The sequence below is a fragment of the Triplophysa rosa genome, linkage group LG15, assembly GCF_024868665.1.
Source record: "Triplophysa rosa linkage group LG15, Trosa_1v2, whole genome shotgun sequence".
Classification (NCBI taxonomy): Eukaryota; Metazoa; Chordata; class Actinopteri; order Cypriniformes; family Nemacheilidae; genus Triplophysa; species Triplophysa rosa.
The window spans coordinates 3,899,399-3,915,805 of record NC_079904.1 but is presented as its reverse complement, the minus strand read 5'-3'; the positions used below and the strand labels follow the sequence as shown (position 1 = coordinate 3,915,805).

The 16,407-nt window shown below is 38.2% G+C and overlaps 1 protein-coding gene across 1 annotated transcript in view; it reads right to left on the bottom strand.

Moving 5' to 3' along the window:
- The window catches only part of slc35f1 (solute carrier family 35 member F1), a 59,636-nt gene extending 44,480 nt beyond the window's left edge, over nucleotides 1–15,156 (bottom strand). The window contains exon 1 of the mRNA XM_057353733.1: nucleotides 14,758–15,156. Within this exon, the coding sequence (XP_057209716.1) occupies nucleotides 14,758–14,867 (110 nt within the window). The 5' untranslated portion in view covers nucleotides 14,868–15,156. The remainder of the gene's footprint in view (nucleotides 1–14,757) is intronic.
- Nucleotides 15,157–16,407: the final 1,251 nt, after the last annotated feature.

Here is a 16,407-nt window from a genome sequence, read left to right as displayed (position 1 = left end):
CATACAATCCGCACATGCTGACACTCGCCCACACATAATGTGTTCGTACAAAAGGAAATACAAGAAAAAGCATTCGACCAATATCTGATAGCAAAGGACTATTTACAGTATGTATTACAATTTACTAGCAGCTCAATTCACATACGGAACCCCTGCAGACTACTGATGCTGATACGTGAAGTTGTATTATTCATCAAAAACGCCAACAATTGAAAACCCAAAGCGTGTCAGCCAGGTACACAGGAATTATACGGCTGCTGGTCATCCAGCACCGCAGGGATGATCATTCTTCAAAATCTCCACAGCTGCCTTCAAAACACGGCTACTATCTCTAAGGGGCATCGGACGGAAGGAGGCACGGGCGGAGAATCGACCAGTGATACTTTGGTCTGGTGGGAGCACTACCATATTAAAAATTAAGGAGAGGAGAGATAACGCATACAGAGAGCTTGGCACTTTGTCAAAATAACATCTGCAACTTCACCGGACGTTTCCAAAACCATTTTAAACACATACACTGATGGGTACATGCAAATTGGTTTCATGTTGCCATTTATTTTTCTTCCCGACTTCATCTACGTTAGGAGACCCTTTGAAACACCTGTCAATGCGACACAGATATCATCCCACAAGACTCTCGTTCTAAAAAGGCGACGTAGTTTTTGAGGCAGGGAACATACGATGCAAACTATCAGACACGTCTTCGGGCAAAGCAATCTGGCAACGTTTCCTACAAGCAACGCCTCTTTCATCAAACTGGGAGCTACATTCCGTGCTACAAAAGATGCATCCACGATCTGTGCAGAAACCAAAGACAACGTGACGGCGACACAGTAGTAAGGCCGAACACGCCGACTGCCTTCAAGGCTCAATACCTTCAAAATCCCATCAGTTCTCAAACAGGCACTGAGCTGTCAGCTACAGCCAGACGTATACGCTGGAGGAGACCTTCATCTCTCTACCTGCTTCAAAAGATGCATATTTAATCCGCACGCTAGCGTTTCCCTCAGTGACTGCCACACGGAATTGTTTCACGCTGGCAGAACTTAGCAAATCAAATTTAGCAGCTGACAAGGCCTTTCAGGGACCATTTCCACAAACTGTGACTTTTTACATTGTGGAGTATATTAAAGCACACATACACATATAGTCTATGAATCAAAACGTATTAGCGTGACAGAGGACAGCAGATAACGGTAGCGATTATTTTTATGTTGAAATGTTAGGTGGGTGAGATGCAGAATCAACTAGGGCTGCAACTAACGATTATTTTGATAATCGATTAGTTGGACGATTATTTATATATTTGTTGTTTTCGATTCATAGATTAATCGGATATAAATGTAATTACATCTTTTGCTTATGATAAGTAAATCAGATATGGGAAAAGTATACACAACTGAACTCATTAGCCTTCTCCCAAAATGTTGTGAATGTCTCCATAATTAACACACCTGGTGAGTTGATTCATGTGTGTCATATAGAAGCAACTGACAATAGTCTCTCCCAAACGTGAGAGCGAGGGGACGGTCGGCCAAGGAAATCATTTTTTTGTGCCATGAAAAGTGAGATATTTGTCATTCAAATGTAGTGAAGTACGGTAAAAAGTAAACAGAAAAAGTAATACTTTAGTACATTTTTTTATTATTTGTACTTAAGTACAGTTCTCAAGTAAATGTACTTCGTTACCCACCTCTGAACTAAATAAACCACCAAATCAGGGTATTTAGCCTATTATGTACTTTGCAAAGTGCAAACGCCACAAATTGGGTTTTACTAATATAATCTTTAATTTTCTCATTTAAACACCTCTCCCTTTTAAACTTTAAAACTGCGCAGCTTGAAGAGATGCATGCAGAACACGTCTGACTTTAAAACTGCGCAACTTGTGCCGCACGGAGAGACGCAACCACGGAGATACACGTCTGACTTTAAAACTGCGCACCTCGCGCTGCACGGAGAGACAAGTGTGACTTTAAAACTGTGCACCTCGCGCTGCACGGAGAGACACGTGACTTTAAAACTGCGCACCTCGCGCTGCACTGAGAGACACGTGATTTTAAAACTGCGCACCTCGCGCTGCACGGAGAGACAAGTGTGACTTTAAAACTGCGCACCTCGCGCTGCACTGAGAGACACGTGATTTTAAAACTGCGCACCTCGCGCTGCACGGAGAGACAAGTGTGACTTTAAAACTGCGCACCTTGCGCTGCACTGAGAGACACGTGTGACTTTAAAACTGCGCACCTCGTGCTGCACGAAGAGACGCATCCACGGAGAGACACGTCTGACTTTAAAACTGCGCAGCTCATGCTGCACGGAGAGACACATCTAAAATGGTAAAAGACGCGCTTGATTTATAACTGCGTGACGTCACAGACCAACGAATTTCATTATCGATTATTATCGATTAGTTGTTGCAGCCCTAGAATCAACACATTTCTGGAACACATTTAAACATAGAAAATTGAATACTTATAAAACAATACGTGCAAAAAAACAAATAATAGCGTAAAGTCGATCATAACGATTGTTGTTATTTCCGTGTCACGACGTATATCTGACTGAATCGGCTTCTTCTGATATGTCAAAAAAAAGTAGGATGGGACCCATGGGGTCGGACGGGTCCATCGAGAACTGATCGCTGTCAACTGCTAATCGATAATCGCAGAAACAAGTAGGGCTGGGCGATTAATCGAAAAGTAATCGAAACCGACATTAAGAAGCTCTAACCGACGTATTTTTTCAATGTCAGTTATTTCGATTACTTTCCCTTTAATATCCATGTCGACGCGTGCTGCTATACCTCACTTTTTTCTTATCAGAGCAAAAGAGACTTAAAATATTCGATTTATTTTGGGCATACACATATATGTAAGACATTACTAGAAACTGTAAGTTGTCTACTTTTACGTGTGTACGCTTACAATAACATCCAAGCTTTGTTATTTTGTAAAATAAAGAAAATAAACAGGGCGCGTATCAGCCGTCTCCACTCCGCTCACATAAGTTATTTCTGAAATGCGTCACTGATCCAAAACTCTGCAAATACTTATCACACAAACATGAAATGTATGTCTAAAGAAAGCTTAAAATTTACACAACAAACCTTGTCAGTGATCTACGCGGGCAAAAAACAAAGAAAAATAAACAAAAACAAAATAATCGTTCAATAATCGTAATCGAGAGAAAATGTTCAATAATCAAAATTTTGATTTTAGGCCAAATCGCCCAGCCCTAGAAGCAAGTCTCCGATAGCCCTGTCCTCGCACAATTACTTGTGAAAGGAAGTGAAGACAGGTGTTAATTTCACGGTGACTTTAATGATTTATGCTGTAAACTGAGCTGTCAAGTACAATTTTGCAAGAATTGTCAGTTTAACATTTAACTTTAATCCATGTAAATTACATTTTCAAGCAGAGATGGCGATATAGAGGCGAAAATTACGAATTGCACCCTAGTTTGCAAAAAAATTGTGAATTGTCACCTCATACGAGTCTTGTCTGGTTTCATATCAATCTTTTTGTTTTAGTTTTCAAACATGCTCTTTATGAAAGTAACAAAAAAATGAAAGGAACAGTTCACCCAAAATGAAAATTCTTACATCATTTACCCTCACCCACGAGATGTTTCAAATCTGCATAAATCACTTTGTTCAGAAAAAGATATTTGGAAAATGCTTGTAACCAAACCCCGTTGACTCCCATAGTAGGAAAAATTACAACGGCAGTGGAAAGTGCTCCAGAATCGTTTGCTTTCTTACATTCTTCAAAATATCTTCTTTTTTGTTCAACAGAACAAAGACATTTACAAATCAATTTTTCCTACTATGGGAGTCAATGGTGCCAAGATCTGTTTGGTTACAAGCATTCTTTTAAATATCTTTCTCTGCGTTCATCAGAACAAAGACATTTATACCAATCTGGAACAACTTGAGGGTGAGTAAATAATGACAACAATGAATTTTTATTTTTCCTGTACCTTTAAGAAGAAATAGCTTCCCATTTATCCCTAATAACACCACGACTAGCAAGTTAAGGATTTGAAGCCCACGGTCACCTCACAAATACACAACATGTTTTCTCAATGACGACTACTCTCACAGCAATCATATTATTGCATAAACATGGTACATGTCTCGAATAAAAAAACCTTACTCTATAAAATATCTTTAGCATTTAGGGCGAGTTAATGTTTGAGACATTTTATTTTCCTTTGCGAAAAGCCCTCCCATCCAAAACAAATTAAACACATATTTCTATCGATTTTTATTACATAATTACATTAACATCAAACTCGACTGGCAAAAGTGATGTGCCTGTTTTGCTAATCACTCTTTTGAATCACAATGGGTTCATTTGATTCACTTACTGACTCAAAGATTCAGCCACTAACAGCTCACTGGAGAGGAAAATGACCAGGCGATAACAACTTAAATTTCCGTCCGTTCCTCACACAAACTATCATTGTAACAGTAGATATCGCTTTATCATAGTGATATAGAGGCTCGTTATAATTTGACAGGGAATGACCCTCATTTTACAGACTCCCTGAATGTTTTCAGGCCTAAAAATACCCAGAAGCAGCAGAACTGATGTGTGGGCTGACATCCGCTCACGAACAAACACAGAATCTCTCTTTGTTTCCGAGCTGACGATATTTCCTTTTTCATACAAACACATCCATACACGAATCATGCGCATAGAAAGTCTATATGGAACAAGCGCATACTGAACAAGTCTAGTGAGAATCTTCAATGCAAAAACATTTTCATCTTTCCATATTTTAACCTTGTTTATCAGCAAATATATCTATTTCGTTCTCAAAATTTGAGAAAATTTAGTAAGGTTTATGCTTAAAAGAAGTATGAACTATTTGCTAATGAGAAAGGGTAAAAAAATCATTTTTTTAGAATTGGACAAATTACAGTCATATATCATACAATTATTTTTAACCATAAAGCTCATCAAATTTTGATACATTTTTCTTTGTGATTGCACATTTTGGAAAAAACAAACATATTTATACTAAGATATAATACATTTAGATTTACGTTTAGACATTTAGCTTTAATCCAAGGCGATTTACAAACATTTTACACATCACCTTTCAGACAACATAAAACCATGAAATATTATCCTAAAATTGTATAAATATTTATTATACAATATATATAATATTTATTTAACTTATTTAGGTTAAAAAGTCCAATCAAAATGTAATTTTTTAAACAACTTTTTGTTTCTCCTCTTAACCTTTAGGAAAAAATAAAAAAATCTGCATAGCATCTTTTTCCTCATTCTGACCTAATCAAATCTTAAAATGAAAACTAAGCTCCGCCTCCAGAATTTTCCTAGTAACAATTTTGCTTCATTCAAACATTTAAAGTCCCCGTGAACCGGAAGTTGCGATCGTTTTTACTTCCTTATTCTTTTCTCTGCGATTTGATTGGATGTATAAAAACAGTCATTGCATTTTGAAATGAAACTGGCAGCAGACTGACAGTTGAAGGGGAGGAGTTAACGGATGCTCCGTCCAAGCTGTCTAAATAACGTCATTTGAGATGGATAGTCATTTCAGGGCGGAAGTGCATTTTCAGATTTTAACTGAAGATTATGAGGGTACATGAATTTGAAAAGAAAATGACCCACATTGATAAGCTATTTACTATAATCGCTGCAATATTTCGTGAAAAAATAAGAATTGTAGTTTTGAGTTTCACTGGGACTTTAACATGCACTTCAATCTCAACATTTCTCCACCTTATTTTAACCTCACGTTTTCTTTTTCCTCTCCCTCTCTTCTTTTCTCTCTTCTTCTAATCTGAAGCTCCGGGGAATGTTTCACATTTACTCATGAAAGCACCCATAATCTTACAAGTGGCTTCTGAAGCCTGACGCAGTTAGTCAAGCCTAAACCTCATTAACCAGTGATGGGGCTGCATGCACCCGTTCCATCAGACGCATCAGAGCTGAGGAGAACACCACCCTAAGAATAATAATGTAGTTTAAGGTTTGCCAGGTGGGCTAATGACTTCCCACAAGTCAATGATCCGATCCCCTCGCTCTCCCCTAGAGATTCCTATTCATCAGTAAAGCCACGTCCGTGATCCGGGGCGGCTTAGCTTAGCTTTGCCACTCTGCTGGGACGTGGCGACTGGCGAGTGGAGTCTGAAGCGCTCGCTGTGCATGCTAAAAGGTGCTTGCTCTTCTGTCAGGTGCATCTTGGGGAAACAGGGCTGGTGATGTCATCACAGGACAATTTAAATATCAGTCCAGAGTAACATAACACAGGATATAAAGAGCAGCACGCACACTGTTGTACGCGTGATGTTGAGTAAAGATGGATATAAATTAACCCTTCAAACAGCATGACGTAAAGTTTTATTATAGGTTATGATTTGGTTCCAAAGCCAGATCCTCAATCATCCATGACAAGTATGCAATTTAAGGAATACTAGTTAACACTAGTAGTAAACCACAATAGAGAAAATAGTAAAATTTATGGAATGATCTTTTTAAAAATAGTATTGTTAAAACAGAAAAAATAAATGTAATAGTTTAAAATAATGCTAAAATGTATTAAACACTTTTTAAAAATAGTATGCTAAATTACAGTCGTGTGACATCATGCTGCACAAGATAACAACTAAACAAAAAAATTAAATTTGATAAAATAATATTTAAAAGTCTTTTTAAACACATGTTGTAAAAATGCATACATTTCCGTCGAATCGAATGAGAAATTCAAATTGATTACTTCACAAAATTATTCAATTAGCGTTCATATTATTTAAGGGGTATTTATTTTGTTGCACTAGTAGAAGTGCATTGCATTATGGGATTGCATTCCTTTCAGTGCTTTGTTTATTACTAAAACTTTTCGAGAGAAAAAAACAGATCATGCATACTTATACTGTATGCAAAAAAACTAAGAGAATACAATATTCATCCAGTCTTGTTGTCTTTTTGCAGTTGGACAACAACTGGATTTCAGCACTTCTCACCCGGTTTGGACACAACGGACACACATTATGGCATACACAACATGCCAATATAAAATATTGGAAGCATTCAGAATAATAGGTACACAAACGCTCCATGTCCATTAGTTTTGACATTTAAGATATAGGGTGAGAAAAGCCATCTTCTCTTCTCCAAGTGAGATCTCGTCTGCACGACCACTAAGAGCACAGAGAAGAAGGGTCCAGTCCGATCAATGCCTTGATTATGTGCGGATGCTCTTCGCCTTACATCACTCCCTGGCAGTCATGAAGACACTGTCAAATGGAGGAACAGAACCGGAAAATTGGAGCCCTGCCATCTACAGGGACACATCCTCTCTCTATTGACCTTTGACTTACATCTCAGAGTTTCCTAAGAGACTACATTAGGCAGTATTTTTCTAAGCTGATAGGAACATTACAAAGCGGGGCGTTTGATTTTACAGCTGCCTAAATGCATTGATAAAATCTCACAAACTTACTGTAGATGCTACTGGAGGATATTGACTAATGCCACTGAAATGCCTCCATCATAACATCTGTTTATTGGACACTGGGCGACAGGAAATGAAGTGTGCTGTGTGAGGAAATGAACAAGCAATCCTGCGTCAAGACAAACGGGGAAGATCGGTCCTTTTAATTAACCCCCAAGACAAGATAAATCTGTCTTACCTTTCCTGTTTAATGTCTTGAAGGTGCCGTTTCAAATGTGCTACTAACAGCATGAAAAGGTTACGGTAGAATTTTTTATGAAAAAAATTATTCTATTTTATGATAAATATTGTTTTTTTGGACATGGAGTGTTACCTCATATGAAAGAAAAATCACAGATGATGAAGAGACGAAAATAGGCGAGACGAGAGGACGATACGAGACAAAGAGACGAGACAAGATGAGAAGAGACAAATAGACAAGACATAAAAATGTGACGAGATGACACTAAGAAACGAGACGAAAAGACTAGAAACACTAGGAGAAAACAGATAAGACAAGTTACATTCTGGGCTATAAAAGAGGAAAATCAAAGCAATAACGTTTTTATCTGGGCATAAAACCAATTTTTTTTAACATTTATAAAAAAAGAATGCAATTTCCCTTACGCAATTTTTAACGTTACATTTTTTTCTCTAATGCAAAGACAACTGTAAACAATTTAGGTATTTTCCTCTGAAAAGTGTCAAAACTTATTGCAAACTGAACTCTTTTATGTAAAAAAAAAAATTGCCTTTTTATTATTTGATATTTATTACAAGTTTAATTCTGAGGATCCATTTTATGTGGTGCAAATGCACACAGGCCTTTCTTCATATGACTACAAATTTCCATTAATCCACCATAAAAATGCTACTTTAGCGAACTGAAATAACTGAAATCAGTCAAGTCATCAGTCAGGGCGACTCGAGAGGTTTCGAGTGGAGGGAAGTGTTGCGTGAATAATATTCAAGCTCTCGTCGCACTGATGCACACCGACTGTCTGTCAGTGAGTGAATTATGAGCAGATTTAGTTTACAACATCCTGAAAACTACAACACAGCTCACCCAAAACCATTTATTGAAGTTTATTACACGGCTCGTCGGAGTGCTTGATTCTGATTGGCCAGTCGCAACATTTAAAGGTTCGTTATTCCCAGATAACAACCTCTCAAAACGAATAACACACGGTAACCCGGATGCAGCAAATCATTTTGACAGGTTTTTTGACTAATTCAATATAAATATGTCTTTTAATAACATACATGACTTCATAATATTTACAAGCGATTAAACCAAATTGCCTGTTCGTGACATTTGTACGTCGTTTCTTACCTTAAAACCTTCAAAGTAAACAGCTTTTCCTCGCGGAAAGTCTGCATTCGGTAAAAATGAGCTAATAAAATATTTCAAATTCACATTTCATGTCCAGTTTTTTCAAGTAGCCGTGTAATAAGCGGGATAATGTACCAGCAGCAGGCTGTTATCGCGAAATATCGCTTATTTCTGCGATAACAACCTGTTCGTTATCCCTTACTTCAAAGACTGGTTATGATCATCAACACATGAACACGTGACCGCCCATGTCAGCATGTACATGCCAATTCGGTTCACAAAGCTTAGCCAGAGCTCATTTATCTGGAAGTCTTAACTGGAAAGTAGCAAAACATCATGTTCAAGTCATAGAAAGAAAGCGGAAAATGATCATGTAAAATTAAACCATGCAAATACCTTGACTAATATTTTAAATAGATTTCAATGGGAAAGCTACATAAAAAATGTAAAAAAGGCTCTTTTATACGGCTAGCTGTTATAGCAGAGGCTGGGATGTTTTTGCTTTGAGTTAGATGAGTGGAGGTTTTATAATGAAAAGCACGGTCTCTCTTTGACATACTGCGTTCCTCATACCCTTCATGTGAAGGCAAATTGAATCCATAGTGTCCTTCATTCACAGACGGAGAAAACCAGACACTCGTTTAATCTCATTCACCTCAATTAATCACATTTCACTGGAGGGATTCAGCCATCAATCCAATGTTCATATTTGACTTTGCTGCAACTTTCTGATGAGCAACTAAAAGAAAGGAAAAACGTTGGAGCTTTTTTTCTAGATTGTTTGGTTTGTCATGAAAATACATCACTGTTGTCCCAAACACAACCAGAAACCAAAGACAAATCGGAACCCAGCGCTTCATACAAAAGTGAAGATGGAAAATTCTTGAGACATTTTCCTTATTCTCAACATGATGGCCACTAATGTAAAAGCAGATTCGCACAAAGGCAAAAGAATACACAACATAAACTAGGCCTTCTTATATGAAACGCGTCATTCGTGCGAATCGTGCCGCAGGATGTCTATCGCGTCTTTGCATTGACTTAACATGTAAATCACTCGCGCTTAACGCTTCATTCGCGTCTGGTGGGAACGCAGCATTAGTGCTAAGATAGAATGTTTTGTGAATACGGGCCCTGACGTCTATCTAAAAAAAAATGCAAATAAAGATGTTGCACCGCATTGATGGAAGGGTGTCCCGCTAAGCCCGAACAAAGCTGATTTGGACGCCTGGCTTAAATTGCTCATAAATGTTCCACAAAGCAATAAACGGGCATTAAGCTGCGAACAAAACCATGAGGCTCATTATCAGCGGGAGAATTTCATAACGGAGACTGAATGTTAACTCAATTTTAACAGCTCCTGCCAAGTCGAGCCATGAGAGCTTCTATGACCTGATTACCGCCACATGATTAAACAGCCAATTGCATTGCGGCACAGGACTCCGAAAGAGCCATTTAGGGAACAGAAATCATCAGATGCGCGCCACTGTTATTTTGAACAGCTGATCCATATGAGAGAAGCAGTGGATCAATTACTTTTCAGCTTTGAGGAAGATCTCAAATTTTTTTTTGCATCCGACGCTTACATTACATTTTGGAGCTCATCTGATAATCCTAATCTGTGTCTGTCTATTTACCCAGAGACATTTTTTTTCTTTTCCCACATCTCTGTCTCTAAAGGATGAATGACATGTTTCATTTAACATTTCACATGATTCCGTAACAGAACCACAGGAAACGGGAGATCCGGGAAGTCTACGCTGTTGTGAATGGCTTGGGTGCACCAGAACAATAACATCTGTCCACCCCCTCCTCCACGAGTCATGAACATTCCAACTATTATTTCCCAGGTTGCTTAGAAAAGACGACACTTTCTTCAAGGATTGCATTACGTCTTAACAACCCTGAAAACATTCTAAAAGAGGTCATTTAATAAAAAAAAAACGTATCTACCGAGTTTTCTGTTCAAATAGTACTTTGTACTTAAATTCATCAAACCACATGTCATAATAAAGAGAAAGCACAAATATTTTAGAAATATGTTAAAAAGCTGTTTAATAAAAAAAAATGCAATAGCTAAAACAACTAAATTAATTCACGTTTTTTACCCAAATTTGAGCCGGCACATTCAACTTCTCTCAGAAGCATACCTGCAAACTCTGAAGAGGTGAAAAAAGTGACAGCCGTACGACGGGAGGCGGGGGTTTTTTGGTTAGGGGGGATTCGGGTGGTTTGGTCATTGTTAGTGGCGTGTCATAAGATTTTTTTTATTTTAACATGTACATTTTGCATTCTGGCGCAAATAAAAAAACTTTTGCTTCAATACGCAAATGAGTTCGAATTTGAGATTTTCATAAACAATAAGTACATTGCCCTCGTCTCGCTATCCCAATGCTACAAATCCTAAGTAAACATCTAAAATGATCTTTATTTGTCTACGTTTTCTGAGATGTGCACCTTCCTAAATCTTTCGGATGCGTGTCCATCGGAAGCAAAGCACTTGCGCGTCTGACAGTTTGGTTTCGGTTTTGAAACATGCAGGATTGAGAAAATAAAGTGCAGGACCTGATTGATGCGAGTTATAAGAGCTTAAAAAGAAAAAAAAGAGTTATTAAAGGTAGAGTTAATGAAATCTAGTGGCAAGGTTGCGAATTGCAACCAACCGCTCACTCCACCCCTCCCTTTCGAAACACTACGACGGCTGACAGAACATGGCGAATTACATGCAAGGGGACCCTTTATGTAGATAGAAATTATTCTAAGGTAATAAAAACATAACGCTTCATTGTTTAAGCTCGTTATACACCTCTGAAGGCATAGCTATGTATATTATATTGCATTCCTATCAATAGATCATCCCAAAAATTACACACTGGACCTTTAAGAGCTTTCATAAAAAAACTAAGTTTGAAAAGCAGATACAAGCAATACAAAAGTAATCTTTTCGGCTCCTGACATATTAATGCATTATGAAGCGAATTGATCGGTCTCTAAAATAAATATTAAATATCATCTGTAAACCACAGCTTCTTCGACTGAAACTTTGGACGAATATCAATCGCACCCATGTGCCTTACTCACTTAGAAGGGCGGAGCTCTAGAAGTGGAAATTCGAAAGGGAGATTGGCAACTGTCTCTCACAGCCGTTTCGATCACACGGGCGAACTGAATAATAAATATCAACGGCATTTTCTCTTTATCTGAGACGACACTTTGCGTTCGTCCCTTTCAGCAATGCTTTCACAGGCGCAAAAATGACGTTTAGAGAGTGCTTTTCATGCCGCATCCACTATGATGTTGCCTGTGTCTGTGCATTGAATGTTGCAAATATGGTACCCGAGGACTTACATTTTATAAATCACCAAGGACCCCCCCACGATGGGAAAAATTGTTCGGATCGATTCACAAGAATGGCATATTTGGTTTCAAAACGGCGAATTTCGCTGAAAAGCGACTAGTTCGCAGATATGCAGAAGTCGCAAATTGAACAAGCGCAACATTCAACTAATAAAACTTATTTTTCTATTAAGGACTGCAAGTAAATAACTGCAATTGGGCATCTAAAATAAATATATATATGCTATACTAATTTTTCTGCCTTCTTGTAAAAAAAGTTAATTTGAAAATTCATGAATTAAAACAATCATTATATTTAAACATTAGATATACAGGTACATCTCAAAAAATTAGAATATCGTGAAAAAGGTCAATATTTTTTGTCACTCATTTCAGAAAGTAAAACCCATATATTATATAGATTCATTACACATAGAGTGAAATATTTCAAGCCTTTATTTCTTGAAATTTGGATGATTTACAGATACTGTGTTTTCTGAAGTCCACAGTCAACGCAGCCATCTTACCTGGAAATTTTAGAGCGCTTCATGCTTCCTTCTGCTGACAAGCTTTATGGAGATGCTGATGCAAACTTTTTTAAAAGCATATAAAACATAAATGTATTTTTGAAATGGCCATTTTTTTCCAGTTCCAAAAAAATGCAAGTGATGTTTGCCTATATCATGATGCTTGGGTGTTGTGAATGGTTACCGTGGCTTAACTATATGGTCGCTAGGGTGTCCTGGACTGCCCACCCCGAATTTATTTGATTTTTGATCCCCTCATACAGTAACCCCTCCCTCAATGCAAGGGAATTAGTCACCTTTTTCCATCTGATCTTATCTGATCTGACTGCACGATTTGAAGTATCATTCACTCCCGTATCACAAACAACGCCGGACTAGTTATGCACCGAAGTTTAGGATTGAAATCACTAACCCAACACTTAGCAATAGTAATAGACTAGCGATGCTTATCTTAGCAGGTGCCACTAAAAAAATGTGAATTCCTACACAGTGGCATCCAGATGGTTAAAAGAGCGCTCCCCAATAATAGGAATAAGCCTCACTTTCACCCCAAGAGCAGATTCCACTCTTGGCAGTTTCTCAATGGGCCCAGAAGCACCCAGCGTGCAACTCGATCTTCGCCTGCACTGATTCTACCTCCAGGGACATTGTTCTGGAAAATAAAGGCAAGTGGTGGGTATAAAAAGGACCAGCAGATGGCAAGGAGAGAGAGCACAGGCTGCCGGACTCATCTGACCCAGGACTACCAGCTGTCATTCTCCACGCATAACCACACACACAACTGGAGTAACAGCATCCGTCCGGCCAACCTGCACACGGGTTAACAAACGAAACATCTCACGAGTCATGCAATGCTAAAGAGCATGCATAAACTCATGCATAATGTGCATAAAAGTGAAATGCCACCATTATGGCTAACCAAAACGCCCCAGATAATTCAAATGTGTGCATCTGTAAGAAATTTCTCACATAAACAGGATGTGATTATATATTAACATCATTACATTTCATTATAATCGGTTATTATTGCTGTTAACTGTCTCAGAGGCAAGTGTCGCTTAATGTGCAGCTAGTGTTTAAATAGATAAATATAAACAAACAACAAATAAGCTTTGTAAAACAAGAAAAAGTGCACGGGCAAATATTGCTCTTGAATAAAGAGTTTCCTACCCGAACGGATGAACTCAAGTGCAGATTTTCAACCCTGGGTTGTTTGGATCACACTTTTATTGGGTCAAACGGGCTTTGTTGTGTTTAAGTACACAACAGGTTTTCTATGGCCACTTGAATGGGCATTCTGGAAAGAAATTCCTTCGGCGCCAGCAAACGCTTGTGATGGATAGACGTACACACCCCAAAACAAAAAGTAGTGTGCATTTCTCCACGAGACCTTTCGGTCACTGCGATGAAGTGATTTCTGTCTTTTACAGAAAGAAAAGCGTGCATACAGAGAAACAATATTTGAAGGACGATGTGCATCATGTATGCATCAATCTGCAACTTGGCATTTACAAAAAATATCACATCCTATAAATGACTGTCCAACTAAATGTCAAATATTCATTTATCCAAAAGACCTTTGTTGTTCTTGCTCATCTCAACGCATTTGGAAAACCTGCAATTGGGTCATGAAGCTACAATAAAGACAAATCAAGTTCAGTGAAGACATTCGTTTCAATGCATCAACGCAAACAATATCAGATTTGCCTTCACTATTATAAACTCTAATCTGGCCATCGGAACAGGTGGGTTAATGTTTCAACATGTCTGTTAACCTGGACTAAGCGTTTGTTATTAAGGTAAAATAAGGCTTTATCACCTCTGTAAGTCTGATGCCAGTTCAAAAAAGACATAAATCAGTTTAGTCAAAACGATGCTTCAGTACAAACAACATCACATTGGGATTCACTATTAAAAACTCTAATCTGGCCATCAAAACAGGCGGATTTAAAATCCACAAATCAATAAAACAAACATGTTTGAGCATGCCTTATTAACCTGACCAAACATTCACATAAACATGAACAGCACGACTAACACGTTATCCAGATCGGATGTGATGCATCATGTCGTTTTTACTCTCACCTGCTCAACACTTTCTTCATCCTCTGAAACACAGACGGTGAAGCTGCCGTGACGGTCTCTGGCATGGTTTCAATCGTGGTGACAACATGGTTCTGGTGTTCGGGAATCATATCTAAAGCTGGAAACTACAGCGATTAGTGAGCAGTGATCATTCCTTCCGACCAGCTTCAGCTTTCCATAATCCAGGTGGAAACGAACAGGTGTATGTATCTCCAGTAGATGATGTAGTAAAGATGTCGAAGGGTCCGAGAGGTTGCTGGATGTTTAAGATTCATGCACGGGAATGCACCCGTTTTCCTGTGTGGTTTGTGAGCAGAGGTTTCCTGGGGTTTCGGTGCGCATCTTCTGAACGCCAGCGCTGGACTGCCGCCGCGATTGGAGGCGGGACGTTTTTGAGTGAGAGGTACAAGTGTGCCGCTGGAGGGCGCTGTTACGCTGCTACCAATGACGGTGATAAAAAACGATGCTGCGATAAATACATTTTTGAAATGTAGAAATAACATAAATGTAAGCGTATAATTTAAACGTGAGAATAAAATACATTAATAAATGTAACCTTGACAATAAAATACAACAATAAAATGCTGAAATAAGTGTAAGCACAGTTATTAAATGTACAATCAAATACTTTATATATATATATATATGGAGTAGCAATTATTTTAAACATTATTATAGTATGTATTATTATTATTATGTATTAATAATATCATAATACCCAAAAATAATAAATGATACAATAAGTAAAACAAGTCATACGTTTCCCCTGCTATTTATCAACAGCAGGCTGCAGGCAGGGCCCATATTTATCTAACATTTTTGTTACATTTATATTTATTAATTTTTGTTGTACATTATGGAAAATACTTTTATTGTTTAATCTTCTTCTACATGTCAGTGTAGAAAGTTGCAACAGAAAGCTTTTCGTTTTTCTCATTATAACGGCTGTTATTGATTCTTGATCTCCCAGAGCCAATGAAAGGAAAAAGAAAGTGAAAAGATGAATGCACACATGAACAAAAAATGATTCTCTTGGATAGATTTATTTTCAACAGATGAAATCTGAGGAAACAATGCAAATTCTTCAATCCCCTGTGCACCGGGATGTCAACAGAAATCGCAGGCAATCGGTTACCTGTTCCCCAACGGAGCTCCACATCTAAGCTCAGAAGCTTGTTAGTGTGCCAAAAGAACAACAGCTATGGATACTTTGGTTTAAAATCAATACATTGATCGTATTCGCGACACACCTGTTTAATGTGCATGTGCATGCAAAAATGGTTCAAAGTGAATTTCAGTCAATATTCATTTTAAGTTTATGAGTTGTCAGTTCAATATCAGCCAGTGTTTAGGCTGAGAAAGTACTGTTTTCATAGAAGCTTTGACCACCCATCACATCACCCCTTTGTTGTCATGGAAACCAGTGGCCAGCATGCTGAACAGGATTCAGTCTTACATTGCATGTGTGAGAAACCGCAGTATGGAGTACAGTCTTTGTGCCTGAACCGAAGAAGGGGTCATTGGCTCGTTCAGACGGGAATGTACAGACAGCAGGTGCAATAGTACCTTCAGGGAATTCTTGTGTTAGGGAAGCAGCCAACACGTTTAATGGATGTTGCTACCTCGGATGTTGGTGAGGAAGTAGCTGGC